This window comes from Lygodium microphyllum, unplaced genomic scaffold, assembly GCF_053477565.2.
Source record: "Lygodium microphyllum isolate KBCC unplaced genomic scaffold, Lygodium_microphyllum_v1.1.10 scaffold_85, whole genome shotgun sequence".
Taxonomy (NCBI): domain Eukaryota; kingdom Viridiplantae; phylum Streptophyta; class Polypodiopsida; order Schizaeales; family Lygodiaceae; genus Lygodium; species Lygodium microphyllum.
The window spans coordinates 246313-263554 of record NW_028229568.1 but is presented as its reverse complement, the minus strand read 5'-3'; the positions used below and the strand labels follow the sequence as shown (position 1 = coordinate 263554).

The 17242-nt window shown below is 43.0% G+C and overlaps 1 protein-coding gene across 1 annotated transcript in view; it reads left to right on the top strand.

Moving 5' to 3' along the window:
• LOC148008682 (uncharacterized) overlaps positions 1 to 17242 on the top strand; it is a 115976-nt gene that overhangs the window by 37752 nt on the left and 60982 nt on the right. The window contains exon 5 of the mRNA XM_087674079.1: positions 8817 to 8890. Coding sequence (XP_087530205.1) covers positions 8817 to 8890 — 74 coding nt within the window. The remainder of the gene's footprint in view (positions 1 to 8816; positions 8891 to 17242) is intronic.

The window sequence follows — 17242 nt, the reverse complement described above, 5'->3', positions numbered from 1 at the left end:
TCGCTGTCTTCATCATCTTCCTTGTGTTACAACACCCTTGTTTCCTTTTATCACATTCACTCCATGATTCAGATCTTCATCATTCCGTTCATCAGAGTTTCTTCTCTCTTCTCTTTTCTTCTCCATGTTTGCTGAGTCCACTCCGTGTTCCTCCTTGCAAACCCTATTGTCTCGCTGGTATGTCATCTTTTGACAAGCGGCGCCTTTGCGTGCAGTGCCCCTTGTTTGTTTCGCCTCCAATCCTAGTCTTGTCGCGGCCCCGCCCAGACCACTTGCACCAGTATAGATACCCGTCAGCTTTGGTCCAGTGAGCTGCTGCCCGCTTGTCTTACTTATTTCGCCTCATCTGTATGCCACCTGCACCTCTGTTTTTTGGTTCGCCAGAGCTGAGCCGCCAGAGGTCTCCCTACCAGTTTTTGTTGATGTAGCTTGGTCTGCACCGCCTTTAGTCACCTCCATGACCAACTCAGTCCGTATAAGAGGTAACAAACGGGCAAAATTTATCAAAATTTTATTGACATTTAATTCTTCGGAAGGGACTTTTTGCCTAGGCATGCAATCTCAGTTCCAACGTGTGTGGCTTGGACATAATTACTGCAGATATTTTGTGCATTTTGGGCTAGACGTTTGGGGCTTTTGCAGTCAGCTTAGTGTATGAGAAATGTAAATCTATGTCAGTCTGCAATAGACCGATTTCGTGCATTTTGGGATGATAAATTTTGGGACTTTTGTATTTTCAGTTCTGCTGAGCACTTATTGCACCTTGGACATCGTGCATTTGAGACAGTTAATGCCAGAGTGTGATTGAATTTGCTAATTATAGCAAAGTACTTGCTGTAATTTTTGAAAATTTTGAGATTTCCAGGTTGGTCCAGCTTGAGATATTGCTCTTTTGCTCTCTGATCAATGACATTTATCATGGCAAATCAGAGAGGTGATGTATTTACATATGTATCCAAGGAGGATAGGTTGGATGGCAACAACTATTCCCTCTGGTCCTTCATGATAAAGAATGTGCTGATTGCAAAGAATCTTTGGGATGATGTCAGCAGTGAAGAAGTTAGGCCCGGAGTTGTGGCTCTTGCTACTCCTCCAGGAGGATGTGGATAATTTTCAACTCAGCCTGTTCAGCCTGCTCCAGCTCAGCCACTTCCCCAGAGATCAGCAGCACAAAAGGCATGGGATACGTGGGATGCAAAAGCTTTGTTGCTGATTGCATTGGCAGTTTAGTGGTCTATCATTCCTCACATTCGGTCTGCAGGAGCTTCATGAGAAGCATGGCTGACCTTAGAGCAGATGTTTGCTAGAAAGAATGAGAGAGACATCTCTTTCCTGAAGAAAGAGCTTGAGGCTGTGAAGATGGATGAGGGTGATTCTATGCAAGATCATCTAAATAAAATTTAGGACTTGCGTGAGCAGCTTATGAATGTAGATGAGTATTACTTAGATGCGCACTTGATATCTACTACCCTGAATTCATTGCTGCCCTCGTACTTGGCCTTTCATACGGCCTTGAACCTCACCATGAGGATTTCCCCATAGCCACTTACTTTCCTTCAGTTGGTCAGTTTGCTCTTAGAGAAAGAGCAGGCATGAAAGAACAGTGGTGTGGATGTTATAGACTCTGAGCAGACTTTTATGGCAAGGTAGAAGGGCAAGGGCAGCCAAGCAAAAAATGCTTCGCAGAGCTTTAGGACTTCAGACACTTGAAAGGGCAGCAAGAAACAGGGGGACATGCATGCCAAGAAGGGCAAGTGCCACTATTGCAAGAAGCCAGGACACTATAACACTGAATCTAGAAAGCACATAGCCAAGGAGAAAAAGAAGTCAGGGATGTCTGTTTCTCATGCAGCTTCTACTGCCATTGAGTCCGCATCCTTTGTTGTAGACAAGAACTATTGTTTTTACACATGTAGTTATGACTCTGCTTGGGCTGATAGAGCATTTAGCTCTACTGAGGATGTGAGCATATGGTTTTTGTGGTAGTGGTGCTTCCAAGCACATCACATCTCGCAGAGATTTGTTTGCTTCTGTTACTGCAGCCCCAGTTAGCAAGTCTGTGTACAATGTGCCAACAATGCACCATACCCTGTTTATTCTCCGCTTGCAGGATGCCTTGTTTGTGTCAGGCATAAATAAGAATTTGTTATCTATTTCTTCTTTGGCCAGGTGTGGCTTGTAGGTCACCTTTGATGATGACAGATGTATGGTGAGAGAGAAGGAACACACGACTTTGGTTCTGATTGGCACTCTATGTCTTGGATTAAATGAGTTGGATGCTTTTTTAGTTGATTAGTTAGTCTATCTAGCATCCACTCTCACTCCTACTATGTCACGTGCGGAGTTATTGTATGCTCACATGGGGTATGTAAACTATGGTAGCTTAAAGCTTATGCAGTGTACACACATGCTTGATGGTTTATCTCTCTTGGAGAGACCTCTTGAGCATATATGCGAGGGAAGTATTTTGGGGAAAATGCATCGTTTTTCATTTTCCTGTGATGTTGCTTTTAGGGCAACTGCCAGATTACAGATTGTGCACTTACATGTACGTGGCCCTATGCAAACAAAGTCATTGGGTGGCTATTACTATTTTGTCACTTTCATTGATGACTTTACTCGTTTTTGTTGGGTCTACTCTTTGGTGAAAAAGTCCGAAGTGTATGATGCATTTTTGGCTTTTGTAGCACTTGTTGAAAATCAATTTGGCTGTAGGGTAAAGACTCTCCATTCACACTGAGGGGGGGAATACATATTCTCTATGCTGAATTCTTTTTTGAAGTAGAAGGGCATTGTTCATCAGTACACTATTGTTTATACTCCATAGCAGAATGGGGTTGCAGAGAGGAAGAATTGGTCACTCATGGAGATGGCCAAATGTATGCTGAAAGCAAAGAGCTTGCCAGAGTTTTTGGATGGAAGCAGTTATGTGTGCTTGGCATGTCTTGAATAGGTGCCCACCGAGGCATTAAAGAATGTCACGCCTTGTGAGGCTTGGAACAACCGGAAACCTTCTGTTGGGCATTCTCATACTTATGGGTGTCTTGCATATGCACACATTCCCAAGATACTCAGGAAGAAGTTGGATAACAAGGCTGTTAAATGCATTTTTGTGGGGTACAACAGTGAGAGCAAAGGATATAGATTATATGATCCTATCTCTAAAAAGGTTTGTCAGTAGGGATGTTGTTTTTGATAAAAAATCAGAATTATCCCTTGCTGGTTTTGACACATATTAGGCTGCCAATGATGTATTTGAAGGGCTGCTGCCCATTTCTTTCGATGATACAGCTGGAGCTTCAGCAAGTGAACTTAATGTTCAGCCAGCTGCTCCATTGGGTAATTCAGAAAATTAGCCCATGGCTGATCTGAATATTCAGCAAAGTGCTGAATTTGAAATTCAGCAAGAGCTTGTACATAGTTAGGAGGCTAGGCAGATGCCTAAATGGTATTTGTAGACTATGAAAGATAGTCATCTGGATGCCTCTATTGCTGGTCGTACTAGAAGACAAGCTCGTATGCATGATGGTGCACATACCGTGGAGTTTGTTGTGGCAGCAAATACATATGATAATGAGGGGCTTGGATGTTTTGAGGATGCACAACATAGTGTGCATTGGATGGCAGTAATGCAAGCTCTCTTTGATAACATCATAAAGAATCAAACATGGGATTTAGTGTCTTTGCCTGTTGGGAAGAAAGCCATTGGTACAAAGTGGGTCTATAAGCTGAAAAGGAATGCAGATGGACCCATTGACAAATATAAGGCCATGCTTGTGGCCAAGGGCTACGTACTGAAGAAAGGCATTGACTATGAGGAGACATTTGCTCCTACATCCTGCATGAGTACCCCATTAGGTCTATGGTTACTTTGGCTGCCCATTATGGATGGACTGTGCATTAGGTTGATATAAAGATTGCATTTTTGCATGGGGAATCTCAAGAAGAAGTGTATGTATAGCAGTCCATTGGTTTTGCAGTTGAGGGATCCGACAACTTGGTCTACAAACTGAAGAAGGCTTTATATGGTTTGAAACAAGCTACTTGAGCTTGGTATGCAAAGATTGATGCTTTTTCACTCAGCCAAGGGGTTCATAAACAACTCATCAAAGTCTATCCTTTACGTATGTAAAGAGGGGGGATCCTTGCTGGTCTTATGTCCATATGTTGATGATCTTTTGCTTACAGGGACACATGCTGATCAGATTTCAGCAAGCAAACAAAATTTGCAGCAAACTTTTGAGATGTTAGATTTGGGGCCTTTACACTATTACTTGGGCGTCTATTTCATTCATGATGCTAGAGGCATTGGACTCTCACAGTCGAGATACATTGGTAAACTTCTTGAGAGGTTTGGCTTAAAAGTTTGCAAGTCAGTTTGTACACCAATGGAACCTGAACTGAAGGCGTCATTGCATGATGAGAGTGACTTATTTGATATCCATACATATGCTCCAGCAGTTGGATGTCTTATTTATCTATGCAACGAAAGGCCAGTCATACAGTTTGCAATTTCAGCCATGAGCAAATATATGCATTAGCCATGCATGTCATATTGGCAAGCTGTCAAGCATGTTTTTCGTTACTTGCACGGTACTAGGACTCTTGGATTGCTCTATGCCAAGGGGGGACCACTGCACTTGCATGCTTACAGTGATTCTAATTGGGCTGGTGATTATGATTCTCATCACTCCACTAGTGGTAATTGTTTCTTTCTTGGCGCATCGTGCATCTCTTGGCTTAGCAAGAAACAATCCACTGTTGCCACATCGTCATGTGAAGCTGAATACAAGGTAGCTTTCACTACCACAGTTGAATGTGTATGGCTTAGACGATTGTTAGCTGATTTGGATGTATTTGTCATAGAGTCTACTCCTTTCTTCATCGATAGTCAGAGTGCCATTGCAGTGGCATGGAACCCAGTGTTTTATGCACACACGAAACACATTGAGATCCATTATCACTTTGTCAGAAAGAGGCTACATGCATGTGATATCAGCCTTGTCTACTGTCCTATCACCAATAATGTGGCAGACATCTTCACCAAAGCTCTTTGTAGTGACAAATTCGAAGCATTTTGCAATGCTTTAAACTTGATCTCCTTTGGTGGATGACCCTTGTACCTTGATCACTCTTCACTCGAGGGGGATTTGTTGGGTTTGATTCACGCCTATGTTCACAGAGGAGTGTCGATGTTCTTCAGTAGGACACTGGGGTACTTTTTGCTCTCTGTACGAGAGGTTTTTTCCCCTAGATTTATTTCTTTTACTTTATGTGCCTATGTTACAGAGTTTTAGGCACTATTGTGTTTCACACTCTTCGGGTGTGAACACTCTCTTACAACTCTAAGGTTGAAGGGTTGTACTTTGTACTTGTAGCTTACACTTTAGACTGGGTGTCATGCTCTCACACTCTACATTATGAACTGTACTCCCAGCTGAGCTTTGATCTGTGCTTCCTCTCACAGTTATGGATCAAAGGATCACTACTTTTAAATAGTGGAACTATGGTATGGTTTAACAAATCTTAGGGAATACCTCACAAACCACCTTATTAACCGTTTGTGCTAGTATGCTGCACACATGTGAGAAGTGATTTGCTGTACCATACCATCTTCATCTTGTGCCTTTCCATTTTGCAATTCATAAATTGCCTCTTTGACCATCTTATCGGTGAAAAATGCACATTATTTTGGCTTGTAGACTTGTGGAGGCTATATGGGTGTCTGTCCTTGCATATCATATAGTTGTCTCCCATAATGCAACCAAACATCAAGTGATAGAATATATATAGGGGGTTTCTTTCATGAAACATTCTTCATGCTCTTTTGGTGTCCTGTCCCAAGAATAGCCGATATATTTTTGTTTCAAGCTTTTCCAAGCAAGCACATTTCTTCTTCCATATGAGGTGTTTGAAAAGTGTGCTTGCTTAGCCATGTGTTCAAATGCCTAAATCCGTTTCCTTCTGTAGGCATGTGCTAGTTCTTTGTAGTCATGATCATACCACCCATTTTGGGGGATTATAGAGCGTGGAGGTTTGCTTTATGATATGGTGTATGGGAATGCATACATTACTAAAGTATGTAGAGCTTTTGCCAAGTCTCTTGTGCATTCTTCTAACGATTTGTCCTTAGCTAGCATTTTTATATTGTCATGCATAGATCCACTATATACGTGTGAGGTCTTCTATGTAAAGTGGTATCGGCGGTGCCTAGGGAGGTATGATAATGTGTCTCTAATGCATCCAGAGTAGAGTGAGAAGGTTAAGATGGCATGGCCTGCTGCTATTCCAATGGGACACCTCAAGATCTCAAAATTTGTAATGTGTGGTATGAGTGTTGGTGATCCCATCAAATAATCCATTGTACTCGCCCCTTATTTGTGTTCTCAGCATGTTGAGGCATTTGATCTTGGCTAGCATGAGAGGCCATTGAAAATGGCTAATGCATGTACAGTGCCCAGAGCTAGTAAGTGTGTTCCGTAGGTGTTTACTTCTTTATCTAGGGACATCCTATGTAGACCCACCTCTTCTACATGAGTTTCCTTGAACATGGCATCATCCTATATAAAAAAGTCACTTACCTAGCCCCAATTTGCGCATTAATGTCTTGTACTAATAGTACATCTTCCAAGATGGCATATTTGATGATATGTTCGTACAATACATCAAGTGATGATTCATCCTGTGATGCATATCTTGAGTTTGGAGGGGAAAAATAGCATATAGCAATGAAAATATCATGTGGTCTATTTGTGTGTATCCTAACCCACATCTATTGTGTATCTTTTTCTTTCCGTGTTAGTTGGATGATATCTCTGAGACCTTCATGAAAGAGTGTGGCCATGCCCCTAGAACCCCTAGTGCGTCCAGGCTTTCTAGCCTGTGTGTGTAATACGCTCTCGCATATGTACCCAGGAATGTTCGGCAATTTACCCCCTCTACATTGATGTTTTTGGGTATACATAGCTATGCCCAAATTTTGAAAATTATCCTCAAAATATCTAGTATCTAGGCATAATGCTCCATTGCAATTCCATACTAACATCCTAAGTATCTCATAGGCCACACCATCATTGTGGGCCGGTGTTTTGTAATAATCACTTTGCCATCCCTATAAGTATTTCCTTTCTTTTGTGCCTCCGATATGTTAGGGATGCTTTCCCTTCTATGTTCTAGTTGGGTGTGTGTCAAATCCTCATTGCGGTATATCTTTTCCCCTTTTAGAGTGCCTTGTTTTGTGAGGAAAGCTCTCTTCTTATCCAAATTCTCAAATTTCAGCATGAGAATATGCCCTCTGTTATCCCTTGGGTCCTTAACTTTCTTGGTCCATCCCACTACATGGATTCGGAGTGCCTAACTCGTTCATCTTGCTTCTTCTTCTATGGTTGCATTCATTGATTCTATTTGTTTGCATGTCTCCTCTTGTTCTTTCTTGCTACCTCAATTCATTGGGCATTTGTTTCATGCCTGTAATTCTTTGAATAATTGTCATATTCAGCTTCAAGTATTTGTTGTTCTTAATTTTCTTGAAACATTAAGTCTTGAAAATAAGAAAATAGTATAATTGTTGAGCATACTATGTTGTTTGGGGCATTTATAGAAAGTGAGCGTAGTCAAAACAAAAGGTGTGTTTGGGGTGGGGGGTGCGGTTTTACAGAGAGACACACAACTAGTGAAATTGACCTTGCGCACTTGGTGACCATACAAATCGACTGTCAACGGTCAAAGTCCTCAAAACTCTGTCTGCATTTGAGGAAGCATTATGGAAAAGGCACAAGTGCATTGGAACAAGTTGAATACTCACATAAACTCTTTCATATTTCTCTCTTGCACACCATTGGTCATGACTCATTGTGCATATGGAGCATATGATAGGTGGCAAGTATTTATGGCGGCACAGGGAGCAGCTCTACAACAGGACGTCACCCATGATGAGGGTATAGATGTAGACCATGGATGCCATCAAGTTTGCATCCATGAAAGATCACAACAACAAGCTGCAGTAGCTGCAGATGGAGACCCTGAATTCAAGGAAGATGATATACTCTGAAGACATTGCTGTTACCTTATTGGTGCAGCTACCCCCTGGATAGAGTGGTTTCTATTCTTCTTTGATCACTTCCAGATGGGTTGATACAATCACATGGGAGGAGTTGGTGCCCATTGTGTTGGATCATGACGACTGTTTTGAGCTACAATCTCTATAGAAGGGGAACTTAGAGACTGTGACAGGCTAAAACACAAATTCAAAAAAGAAGGGAAGGAGAAGAAGGATGATAAATCCAAGGAGGAATCGACGTTTCACAAGTGTGGCAAAACATGCCATTGAGAGAAGGATTGCCCGGACAAGGACAATGCAATAGATTCGTAGAACCAGACATTCATAAAAGTAAGATGGTTCAGATTGTTATGAACTCTTGGGTCTTGAACATGGTCACCTTTTCTTTTAGAAGTCATTTATTTTTATCCTAATTTCATGAAGAGTCTTGCCTAAAGATTAAAGCCCTATATTCTCAAGCAGCTCTCTTGCAGCAAATCAGTCTCTGGCTTATTGGTTGTATCTTCAGATTGCTGGATTTGAATCAACCAAACAGTCCAAGCTGTCTATCCAAGCTAAATATTGTTCTTTAATGTAAATCATAATGAGGCAATATTCACTAGAAGAGGATTCTGAACATTCTTTACAAAAGTACTCTTTAAAACATCTGTATTAATGCGCTCTTCCTGAATATTCCTGTGTAGTTTTGATGCTCTAAGTTAAGCAGTGCCAATTCTATTTAGTTTGAATATTCCTGAATGGAGTTTGTTTGCGATAGGTGTGTGTTTACAAGAGCAAGCCTCCGAGGATCAGTTCTTGCAGGAGCCAACTTGCAGAGTGCTAATCTACAAGGTTTGTGCTGTTACTGCTCATTCATGTCAAGAGTGTAACAATCTTTAGGGCACAACAGACTGTTTTGTGAATAGCAGCACTATGAGACATGTTAAATATTTGTTATGTGATAGTTCATTAAACGTTTCACATTCTCTGTGACGGCTTTTCTCTTTTCTAGCATCATTGTTACATGATAATGAGATGGTTTTGGTAGAGCTTACTGATGGTGCTAGGGAGCAAGATTGATTCCTTTCTATCTTTGAATTTGACAGTTTTACGAGTTGACCCCATCATACCCTCCTCCCCCCTTCATTTTTTCTTTCCCTTCTTCCCTGCCTGCCCCTTGTCATGCACCACTCTCAGCCACTTCTGACCTTGCACATGACTGCTGCTGTCACCTATCCTGCCTGACTCTCCTGTGGGAGCCGCTACTCCCGCCTATCTCCCACATGTGCTTGCACAACTGCTGCCGCCATCTCCCAATCTTGTCCCTTCCTCTCCCATCACCTCTTTCTGTTCTCTTCCTCCTCCAAGGGTCTTTCTGGAGTTGCTGCTCCTCTTTTAAGCAGCCAGCCTCCCTCCTTCGACACCAAGATTGAGATCAGGTTGTCTCCTTTCCACAAGGAAGGTTTTACTTCAGCATTGGTGCAGCCTCATCTTCTCAGATGGGCAGCTCCAGTCAACGCAAGCAATGGAGTATTCTGCAATGGTCTTTGGACAGATGCTGGGAGTTTGGACATGCCTCATGTGGGAAGCTTTGTGACTAGCTTTACTTCACTGTCTTGAGCTGCTCCTCTTTGGAGCTGCCAGCCTCCCTCCTTTGACACTGAGATTGAGATCAGGCTGTCCCCTTTCTGCAGGGAAACCTTTAGTCCAGCATCGATGCAGCCTATTACTGTCCCCAGCCGTTGACCTTGAGCATTAACTTCTAAGATGGGCAGGTCTAGTCAGTGAGAGCAATGGAGTATCTGCACTGGTCTTTGGACAGATGGTGGGAGTTGAGACACTTCATTTGGGAAGCTGTGTGACTAGCTTCACTTCACTCTCCAGCAGTAATCTGGCATTGTGCCCTCCACATTTGCCACTCTATGAGGCTCCCAATCATCCACTAGGCCTTTGATCGTGATGCTGCAGGCTCTAGTACATGAGGGCTGGGCAAATCCTTTAGGCCTATGACAACATGAGCAAGTCTAGATCGTATCATGTATCTCTATCTCATATAGTAAGTAAACATCATAAGCATAAGGATTGATGAGCTGCTGCCCTGCCCACACCCCACCCCCACAAAACAAAAGCTGCGTGGGTGCCCCACGACAGAATATCGTGGCACCCCCTACATGCACCCACCCCGCATGCCATCGTGCTGCTGGACACTGTTTACTACCCACCTGTCCTGCCACACGACGTCCCGTTTTGGCCCCCTTTCCACCTTTTCACTGTCCACTTTCCACCTTTCCACCTGTGCCCTCCAGGAATGGCTGATAGGAGAGTCGGGTCAGATTGGGCATGGTGCAGGAGACGGGACAGCTGGTGACAGATTTGGCAGGGAACTGATTTGATGCGCAGCAGGCAGGACATTTTTGGCATGAAGCGTGCCGATTGATAGGCTGGAACAGAAACTGGTATATGAGAGAGTAGCTGAGTGTGAGGATCAATGGCGGCAGTGGCGGCGGCGGTGGCTGAGAGGAGGTATGGCTTAGGTTTGGATTCAGCAGCGTACGTGTGCATGCACACACACACACACACACATGCGGTAACAGTGAACAAGTGAACAACAAGAGAATGTCACATCCGCTATGTAAAAATGATGTGAAAGTACAATCCCTAAGGTATGACATACCGCACCCATTGATGGGTGTTCAGATGAGGAAAAAACCCTTCTCCAGCTAGAAGGTAAAACCTGCCCTTGGGTAAGGGAGCGTTCACACTAGAACTTCGGAGGAACATGATAAGTGTAATAGGGGAATGGGGGTACACTAGAGCATAGGTGGGATAGTTGACAAGGACCACTTTATAAGATCATTCCTTGGTGCTCCTCATGCTTGATGCCCTTGCTTCAAAATTGGATCCTCATTCCTATCGTATCCGGGCTTGACCTATGGGAATGAGGAATTGGGAAGGCAAGTTGAGCAGCTTTAGACGAGAGGGTGGGCACAGGATGGATGGATTTTAGAGTAGGTTCTAGAGGCCATGGAGAAGTTGAGCAAGATTTGGGTCCTCAGAGCTCAATAGCAGTGTTGGGAGGAGGAGAGGGCCCTTTGGAGGAATCTAACAGCTATTCTAAGTTTCCTTTAGGAGTTGCATGGGGATCCTATTGTACATGCCTAAGAGCTGCATGCATGGGCAGCTCTCGCGGGCCTAGTGATTATTTTCACATTAACATTTAATGTTAATGTTAAAATTTGAGGGCTCATACCAAGTGAATAGACATGGAAAGACCTTTTCTAGGAGGGCTTTTAAGAGTGCAAGTTGTGGCTTGGTCTAGATCCTCTTTTCTTTGCAGCTTGATTTGGGCTTGGTAAGGCCATAGTTGTGTCCATATGTAGTACAGTATGATCCGTACAATATGGCGATTTCGGATGAAAAAACAGGGTACTTTTGGCCACACCCACCAACCTCCTTTTTTTTTCAAGCATGAATCTTACACACACACACAAACAACAAACCAATCCCACAGGAGTGGCTGGATCCTCCCATCCGAGAGCCTGTGTAGCTTGGAGACAGCTGCCATGCATCCAATGTGGAAAAGAAAATGCAGAGGTATGCTGAAGTGTCGTGCTTTGAATAACGCTGTAGCTTTGTCTACTATGATGCTGCCTGATGATGTCCCTTGATGGCGCCTATCAGTAGGAGATGTAGTGTCTAAGGTGGTAGTGGATGGGGGGTCAGTTATACTGAAAAGGTCTGTAAGAAAAGGCCTTGACATCTCTGGTCCTCATAGTCCATCACCTGTCTCAGTGCTCCAAAGCCCTCCTTAAAGAGGCAATGGTAGCGAGTCTCGGATATCATAGTATACAATGCATTTACAAATGTGTGTTCCTTCGTCTCTGGCTCCCATCCACAAAGTTGGCACATCCTCTCATTTGCTGCAACATGGCTCCATCGACATGTTTCAATCATCAGCTGATGTGATGAGGTGTGATCTGTCCAATAGCAACTCCAAGCCCATGAGAAAGTTGAGCATCCATATATATCAGCCTCATTATCAAACCATCATGGGAAAGCTGCAGGAAGTGACATTGGTATTGTGCCATCTTTGTGCCTAATGGGAAAGGGGGCTTGGACCAAGTCCTCTTTGTCTCCACTTTAGTGATGTTTGCTTTGATCACTCTATTCAACTCTGAACGACTGAAACTCAAAGTGGGACAATCAAGGCTGTAATCACACGGTGGCAATTTGTCTATATTCATGCCATGCAAGTTCAACCATGTGCTTATATGTGCATAGCAACACTGTCTATCTTTCTTTGTTGCAAGCTTTTTTGGAGAGAGAGAGAGAGAGAGAGAGAGAGAGAGAGAGAGAGAGAGAGAGAGAGAGAGAGAGAGAGAGAGAGAGAGAGAGAGAGAGAGAGAGAGAGAGAGAAGGCCAGTAGACTGACGGCTTGCTTAATTGACGAACAGAACATTTGCCTATTCACGACCTGCGCAAAGGGCTTGAAGGCACATTGTGAGGTTTTGTTGCACAAGTTGCAGAAGTGCGGTCCTTCACAGTCTGATTGTATACTAGGTGCAGTATACATGCAGGGATTGAAGAAGGAGACGGATTCTGTTCAGATTTGAGATAGCCAGTGAGGGTCGAGAACAAAAGAGAGAGAGAGAGAGAGAGAGAGAGAGAGAGAGAGAGAGAGAGAGAGATTTTTGTTATGGCAAATCTGTAGGTGTCAAATGGTATTGATATGGCCTTTCTCGACCAGCATATAGACAAAGATTTAGCGGAATTGGATGGTGAATTGTTGGCTGAAGATTTTGGATAGTTGATGGATGGGGATGAGATGGGTAAATGTCGTAAGATGTTGGTTGATGAACCGGTTTTATGTGCCCCGAATTTGCCTCAGCAAGTTGTTCATGCTTCATGCTCACAGAACTGATGGGTCTCTTCAGTTTATGTAGGTCGCTGCCAACAATCTTATGTCGGATTATGTTCATGCCAATCATAGTTGCCTCCGTACGTGGGACGGAACGGTGTGTATAGTACGATCTGTATGGTACCGTACGGTACGATTTCGTACGATAAAATTGGCCTATTTCGGCCACTTGGCCTGTGCGTACTCTTTCCGCGTAAATTCCTGCGCCCCCGCGTCCCGCATTATATAAAATTTCTGTTATGGGTTCGTTATATAAAATTTTCTCCAAAATCATTGCTAACAGATTGCAGAAAGTTTTTCCGCACTTGTTTCATCCATGCCAATATGGTTTCATTAAAGGCCGCAATATAATGTATAACATCTTGAATGTTCAACTGGGTATTGACTATGCTAAAGCTTCAGGACAGCAAGTAATTATGCTGCAGCTCGATATTGAGAAGGCATTTGATCATGTTAGCTGGTCTTTTTTGCGGCAATTATTGTCTACAATGGGATTTGACCCTCGCATGGTTTCTCTTATTGACACTATTGGTCAGGGAGCTGTGGCTCATATTGCTCTTAATGGAGGGATCACAGAAGAAATTGCCTTATCTCGGTCCCTTAGGCAAGGCTGCCCTCTCAGCCCTTTGTTGTTTGCCTTAGTCACTCACCCGATGCTCTCCTTGATGGATAAGCTGGCTGATCAAGGTGAGATAGTTGGCTTGTCTCTTCCCAGTGGCACTCAACTTGTGGGTCAATCTTTGGCAAATGATTCTTTTATGTTCCTTAAGGCTGATTGCACTAATGTTACTCGGGCAATGGTGGCGTGGAATCTTTTTTCTTTGGCATGTGGTATTCATATTAATACTCAGAAATCTACCCTTCTATCTTGTACGGAGACTGATCTGCAAGCCTTGGGCTGGCATGGAATTGTGATCTCAAAGGGAAATATCACTAGACACTTGGGATACCCTATTGGTGTGGAGGTAGCACCCCGGGCCTTATTGGATTGGATGGGCTCCCGGATTCATGACAAGTTCATGTACTGGAAATCTCAAGGTTGGCCTTTACATGTCAAACTGAAAGTTGCTCAAAGTATTATGATCAGTATGATATCATTCTTTTTGCCTGTGCTTCCTTGGACTAAGAAGTCCCTTTTGGAACTTGTTCAGCCTATCAGGTCCATGTTGTGGAAAAAGAAGGGGAACCGTTTGGGACAGGTCTGGATTTCGTGGCAGCATGTGACTATGCCTAAACGAATGGGGGGAGCAGCTTTGCTGGATGTTAATTTGCATATGAAAGCCTTGAGGTTGGCCCTTTTGTAGGCGTTATGTGTACAGAGTCATCCTTGGTCAGACATAGCAAAATTTTTCATTGAAAAGACTGGCATCTCCCATGGTAACACGGTCATTCGTGCCTCTTGGTGGCATTTGCTTAATTCCTCGAGGCCTCTTAAGATCACCCAGTCTTTTCTCCTTTCTCATTTGATTGCATCTTGGCAGGAGATCTTACGTTTTTTAGTTTGGCGCCCTCCTGAGATTTGTAAGGACACGAATTCGCTGCAAGGAGAAGTCTTGGCCTCCTCCAGATTGTTAGATTGGCCGGACAAAGATTTGCACAGACTCAAGTTTAATCGGATGGCTCGTTTGGGGTTGTAGACAATTTTGGACGGTGTTATTCCTAGCCAGTCCCGGCTTTACTCTTTTTGGCGTATTCGTCAACATTTTCGGGTACCCTGAGGATATGGTGATATCTGGTGATCCATACAAGTCAAACTTTAGAGGTTCTCTCCGTTACCGATTCTACAGCCTTTGTATCCATGGTGTGACTGGAAGTTTGTGATATCGGATGATTTTGAGAAGAGGTCTGCTAACCAGATTTACTATCAGATGGTGGAGGCCAAGAGATGGGTCACTACAAATGTGAATAAATTATGGCATATTAGGGATGGCAAAAAGAAGTGGCAGGAAATATTCCTTAAGCTATGGAAGTCCAAGGTTCCCTATCAGAGGAAATTCTTCTTGTGGAGATTGTTGATTGGTGGTCTTCCAACTGGAGAGGTGCTGCGTGCTCGGAAGATTTGTGCTGGACGTTGTGTATTCTGCACTACATGTGATGAAACATTGCTTCATCTTTTTGTCTCTTGTCCAGTTGTGCGACAGGTCTGGTGTTTTATTTTTCGCGTGTGGCTCTCGTCTACTTAGCTACGCATATCAGCCCATTCTTGGATTATGGGAAAGCTTCCCTAAATCCTTCTTTGCATTCTGATTATTCCTGCCTGTTACCGTTCGTGAGATGGATTGCCATGTGGCATATTTGACGTACTCGGAATGCCTTTATTTTTGATTCGGTCTCAGGCATCCATGGTCATGTGGCCTGTATTCGAGGTTTGGTGTTATGGCAGATTTCTTCTATGATATCAACTGACCTCGTTCTTCCTGACATTGCTGCTCCCTGGCTGGCTATTGTTCGCTCTACACCAGCAGTGTGACTTTCTTCTTGTGTTAAAGTCCCAATAGTCTTTCGTCACCTTCTTGGAGGACCTGATGATCTGATGTAACAGTATGTAAGAGATTTAGTGAGAATCCTGACTGGATGGTGTGATGTATATATTCGGAGAGAGAGTTCTAAGCTGACCTGATGGTCTGATGTAAAATATTTACTTAATTCAATTACCTTCACGAAAAAAGAGATAGAGAGAGGGATTAGATTCTTTGTTGGTCATATTTGATGGTCATAAGAGTTCCTCTTGATTGATAGACTGTAGGTGGAACCAAATCGTTGTTATGATCCTTATTTTAGTGCGTCATAATTTGATAGTCATAAGTGTTGGCCTTGATTGGTAGAATGTAGTTGGAACCAAATCATGGCCATGTTCCTTATTTTAGTTGTTCGCTTTTAATGTTCACATATGGGATAATCACAATGTTTCTTTTATGAAAGATAATGATTGAAAGGGTATGTCCGTTTTTGCTTGTAAAGGTTGTGATTGATATGGCTCATCTGATTTCACTTGCTCAACTTGCAAAACAGCACATCTGTGGCCTAAAAAAGAATATCTTTTCTTAAAAGGGCACAAAATTTCAATTTTTGACCATAAATATTGCATGCTATTCCATGGACACTTTTTATGTCCTTAAACGTTTTTTGAAACGTTTCGGGTTCGGGCTTAAATACCACGTGGTGCCATTTGGGCATTACAAAACATTTTGGTTGAGGAGACATGTTGCAAGAGACTCTGACCTTGTTTGGCATTTTGCCCCTTCCTAAGTGCCATTTTAGGCCTTTTCGTGTAACTATGGGGCATATATGTCCCAAATGATCCCTTGTGTAGATGTGGTTTGTGGGATAGGTTGGCACTTTGTTTGGGCACTTTGTTTGGCACTTGGTAGACTAGGTTTGCTGATGGGAGATTTTAATGTGTGTATCAATGCATTGTAGTTTATCTTTTAGCATTTAGTGATGGATGCTCGTGAGAGCCATGTTTGGTGTGAGCTTGCTTTGAATGTTCTTAAACAAGATCTTTGGTCTTGGCTTTGCCCATTGGATCCAAGATTCACTTTTCACTTGACGCAGCATAACACTAAATGGTCTAGATTGGATTGTATTTACGTCATGCATCATGACACCTTCATGCTAGAGATCTTGGATATGCAGGTCTTGCAATGCTACGGCTTGTCAGACCATGTTCTAGTTTGAGCTGCTTGCATCGTGGATGATTCCTTTTGAATAGTTTTTGGGCAAAGCTTATATTGCGCTTGATTCGGCTTATTTGAAGCACTCTCTTTGGAATGATTATATGGGGCAATTGTTTGACTGATTTATGTTTGACTTCCCATCAAGAGGAGTGCATCCCTTTACAGGCAGTGTCGACAGGCAGTAGAGGAACTATAGCCTTGATGCATTCATTGCTTTCTCGAGTCCCTAGATGATACAATCTTGTCCTCACTGGCTATGTGATCGATCGATCTTATCTTCTAGTTCCAATTGAGATCTTATTAGCAGGCTAAATTAATTTCTTTGATTGACAATTTGGAAGATGCCTCTTGCTAGTCTCATAAATTCTTTCGGGCTCTACATCCTTCCTTGCCCATGAGTATATGGTTGGACTATAGCATCCAAATGGGCATATGGTTATGGAGTCGTAGTTCTTTGTTGCATGTGTCTTGACTATCTTTGGGAGCTTCTTTGGTGGGCCCAACACCCCTCTTAAGTATATTTCTACCGCCTGTTTGGCTTTTTATGCTTTGGTCGAGGACCACGTTTCATCTGATATATATAGGTTGCATTGGAAAGTGACATTCGTG